Here is a 4,590-nt window from a genome sequence, read left to right as displayed (position 1 = left end):
TTAAATGGAATGTTCCATGTTGACAGCAGAGAGGGGAGAGCTTGTGAGAGTGAGTGCGGCCACGCTGTGAGCTATCGCCAGTGCCATCCTCGGGCTTTTCTTCACTGAATTCCTCTCCCCTTCTCCCCCACTTGTGTGCCCCGCCTCCCCATCCCCATCCCCATCCCTTGCTGCCCTCCTTGTCCTCCACACTTTCTTGAAGCTGTCCGTCACAAAGCAGTAAACCACTGGATCGAGGCAGCTGTTGAGGCTGCTCAGGGTGACTGTGATGTGATAGGCCAGTATGTGCCCCGCACCCGGCCCTAGCACCTCCCTTCTGACCCTGACCTGGAAGTAAACCAGCACCTGCCGGACGTGGAACGGTGTGAAGCAGATGGTGAAGACCACCAGGACGGTGGCCAGCAGTCTGACAGCACGTGCCCTCCTCCTCCGGCTCTGCTGAGGCATCAGGCCGTGGCTGGAGGAGAGAAAACACGCGACCCGCAGGGTGAAGCCCGCCACTGCCAACAGGGGAAGCAGGAACTCCAGGATGGTGAGGTAGAAGAGGGCAGGGAGGAGCACACAGGAGGAGCTGAACTCCAGCGCTGTGGTCTGTAGAGAGCAGGAGAGAGAGCCCAACAGTCTAAAAGTGGTCTTTCTCCTGTGTTCCTTTGAGGATGACTATGTTTAGGAGACGGTTTGATTTTCCTTTATATGTTTAATCCCCAGTTTGAAGATCTATCTGTGTATTTATCTGTTGTGTTGTGGTTGTAGTGCATGTGTCCTCACCTGGAAAGAGTAGGTGACCACAACTGCGATGAACCAAACTGTGGCGCTGACACACCTGGCTGTTCCTGGGCTCCTGCATCGAGGGAGAGTACTGGACGCATGGACGACAGTGAGGTATCGATCTATGCAGATACTGATAAAGGAGGGGTGGAAGGCCAGTCACCGAGAAAAGATGGTCATGCTGATGGTTTTGTTTTTACTTTAGATGTTGAATGACGGAGTGACCAGCTCACCTGGTCAGAAACAGTATACTACAGTACATGTTGACAAAGTAGCTGAAGGTGTGAACGTAGGAGCAGGCCACACAGCTCCCGCCACTGTGGTACAGAGCGATGCGAGCGGGCAGCGACAGGGCCACCAGCAGATCAGCCACAGCCAGGTTTATAGTGTAAACCACAGAGGCTGAGGAATGGGTGGAGGCCCCACAGAAGACATAGAGAGCCAGACTGTTGAGGACCACACCGACCACCAGCATCAGACAGTTACACACCTGCAGCATGGAGAAATGGAATACTCTGAATACAGTCAGGTTAGGCAAGGTGGGTATACTTCAATATAAAGTCTATTTTTATCTCCTTTACGTACGTATTTTTGGAGAAAAAAAATGTGTTTACTTGTTGGTTGTATATTACATTTGATCTTTAATAGTGATGATATTCATTAACCCTTGTGTGGTGTTCGGGTCTGTGGGATCAGTTTTAGAACATAAATCAGAACACATTTTCAATGACCACACACTGTACCACATTGATCTATGCTCTGATCTCAGGGTTCTATGCTCTGATCTCAGGGTTCTATGCTCTGACTTCAGGGTTCTCTGATCTCAGGGTTCTATGCTCTGATCTCATGGTTCTCTGATCCCAGGGTTCTATGCTCTGACCTCAAGGTTCTATGTTCTGACGTCAGGGTTCTATGCTCTGAACTCAGCTAGTTCCAAAATGAAGACTAGCCCCAGGACCAGTACCAGAATAAGCCCGTCATCAGCTAGCAAGTGAAGAAATATGGATATAAAAAAATTGTGAAATTGAATGTTCTTCTTGAATAAAGATCTGGGCTGCCTGTGATGCCACTTCCTCGTATGCTTGGAATGTATAAGTCTACACAGGGAAGCCGGCTGGAGGAGCCACTCAGAAAAATCAAGGAATGAGAGTTGTCCTGGACATGACTCAGGGACTCAGTGGACACAACACCACATGTGACAATCTTTTTACCTCACAAAAGCTGGGACAGGAGCTCCTAAAGAGGAAGCTGACCGTGGTGGGAACGATACGGAAAAACAAGTCTGAGCTCCACCCAACTACTGACTACACAGAACAGGCCTGTCAACTCTTCCAAGTTTATGTATTTGCCAAAGAAAGGCAAGAAGGTGGTACTCATGAGTACACTACACAGGGAAGGGAGAATATGTGGCCAGGAGCATCATTCATATCTTGATTATAATTATAGCACATTATTTCATGTGATCTAACAAAGACAAAATGCAAATATTAACCATTTCTGCTGTTTATATTGCTTGTAATTTGGATGAAGTAAACATCTGTTAAGTATTTTAACATACAATCGTGTCATTGTGTTGAATTAAAAAACAGAAAAGCCGAATAACAAAAATATGAACACCACACAAGGGTTAAATCCCGGCTGATGTGGGTTGGAAAGTGGACAAACATGATCCCTTCTCCTAATTGGTATCCTTTCTTACCATGAGAGAAACCCACACCGCGTAGAAGTCTTGGTACAGCTGCACATCCAGGTGGGCTAACCTATGCAGGTAAGGTGCCCCCCACCGCTGGTCCCAGGCGCTGCAGTTAGTTGGGTCAGGGGTCAAGAGGGTCAGAAGGGGCTCAGTGGTGGAGGTGGAGTTGATGTTGCTAAGAAGGCTCTCCATTGATTTGAAAGGATGAATGAATGACAGGTTTGGGTTCTGAGTGGCAGGAGAATGGAAGGAAGGACAACGGACGTAAAGGACGTATTAGTCTTGTGCACAACAAAAAAAAGCCTAACTTTTAAGCCATGGATGAGAAGTCTCTTAAAGTGCTTTGACTAACCTCAACGTAACAAAAATGTAAGCTCAGAAAAAAGGGTTGAGATTGTTTTGACAAACCATGCATGTTCTGTTCATGTAGGTATGGAGAAGTGTGTGTGCAAAAAAACACTTTCTGATTTATTCTGTGAGGAGGAGTCTACTGTTTTCGATGAGAAATAATATTGAGAAGGTTTTGTAAGAATAGTATATACATCATCTGCATACAGGTCAAAGTTGTGTTGTGTTTCCTTTGATGTCAATACAAGCTTTTCTCAATTGGCAGCTGTACAAGTCATTATCGCAATGAAATTACTTTTGCATCATTTGTGTCTTTGTTATCGTGAAAATATCTCCGAGACTCATTTGTTTGGAGGCTAAAAGCATGTTAGGATTGTTTCCAAACGTGCTGTTGCTGTCTACTTATAACCATCTACCAGCAGGACTTTAAACTTATGAAAGGAACTCCCATATTATATTGTAGTGTAAGAGAAAGCTGTCTTAATCTTATACCTTGGAGTCCGTTGCATTGTATTATAAATAGACTTACAGCTTAGGTCTAAAGTGATGAAATGTGCTCTCATTGGCTTAAAACAACTCTACATATTTCAGCTTGGCGATCAGACTAAAAACTAAAAGAAAGAGTAAGAGATGAAACGTGGTCAACATCCGCAGGAGTTACTCCAGAGGGAGAGACTTTAGAAATCCTGGTCTTATAAACAACGTCCTCTCGCACTGTAGAGATGACTGAATCCATCTTCATACGCACTCTAAAAGGATGTGACACTTTCAACAAAGTTAAGTAGTGACCTTGTGTGTTAAACACGGTGTACAATATTGATAGGAACCATGTCAGTGGGTGCTGCTATTTAATACTTATGTTAACACACGTGTTAAGATGTACGTTTGTCTTGAACGAGTCACATTAATTTGATAAATTTGACACGTCCGGTTTAAGAGTGGGGGAAATTTAAAGTCCCCAACGTGCAGATGCTGCTCTCTTTCAAGAGGTTTTAGGGGAATGTAACAATAAGCTAACAATAGACCGAGAATGTAAAAGGAACTCTGGTTTGACTTAGAGGTCGTGAGGAGAGATAAACTGTTGGAAAATAAAACTTGCATCTGAAGAGGGAAGCTATTAAAAAGGCAGATATGTTGCAGTGTGTCTGTACATTTTCTCTGTAACTACCAAAGTTCAACGCTCAAATGAATTGTACAGTAGTTTCACAAAGCCATCACAATTCCAACAACCTTTTTTGGGCTTCAGATTTGTTACATGGTCTCCATCAGCAGTTGGATTTGTCATGAAGATGGATCTGTTGACCTTAGAAATAGTGGTTTGATCTTTTTGTGAAACTACCTTTTACAAGGCCATGAACGTTGAACCAACTAGGAGTTTCATAGACTCAAAGTGAGGGTTAATCAGCTTTCTTTTTTCCTTTATGTTTGCTCCCTTGAGGCAGGGTCATCAATGAGTTTATTTTAAATGAGGAAAATAATTTTAAGTGGTGGAATAAATTTGACAGCTAAAATACATTTTTGTTCCCCCCACTTCCAATCCAGACTTGGTAACTTTTTTCTCCGCATAAAACGAGGTCGATCACCAAATGGGTATTCCTGTTTACAGTATTATTTGACAGACACGCACAAATGTCTTTCCTTTCCTTATAAATACCAGAGATGGATGAGCTCCTGTTAACAGGTCCTGCCAAAGAAGGGCTTTCCACTGTTCATCATCATACAGACACTTGGTTAAAACATGGCCGAGGGCCTGGATAAACGACAGAAAAAGTCAGACTGTG

At 44.0% G+C, this 4,590-nt stretch overlaps 1 protein-coding gene across 1 annotated transcript; it reads right to left on the bottom strand.

Moving 5' to 3' along the window:
* Positions 1–2,653, bottom strand: LOC306748367 (G-protein coupled receptor 20; the record flags this gene model as incomplete). Its single annotated transcript, XM_079231529.1, has 4 exons — positions 1–591; positions 769–901; positions 1,002–1,258; positions 2,468–2,653. 4 exons carry the CDS (start codon positions 2,651–2,653, stop codon positions 1–3), a joined length of 1,167 nt encoding a protein of 388 aa, XP_079087655.1.
* Between the last annotated feature and the right edge of the window lie 1,937 nt (positions 2,654–4,590).

This window comes from Taurulus bubalis, assembly GCF_910589615.1.
Source record: "Taurulus bubalis genome assembly, chromosome: 16".
Lineage (NCBI taxonomy): Eukaryota > Metazoa > Chordata > Actinopteri > Perciformes > Cottidae > Taurulus > Taurulus bubalis.
The sequence above is the reverse complement of the archived record's forward strand: the minus strand, read 5'-3'. Positions and strand labels throughout refer to the sequence as shown.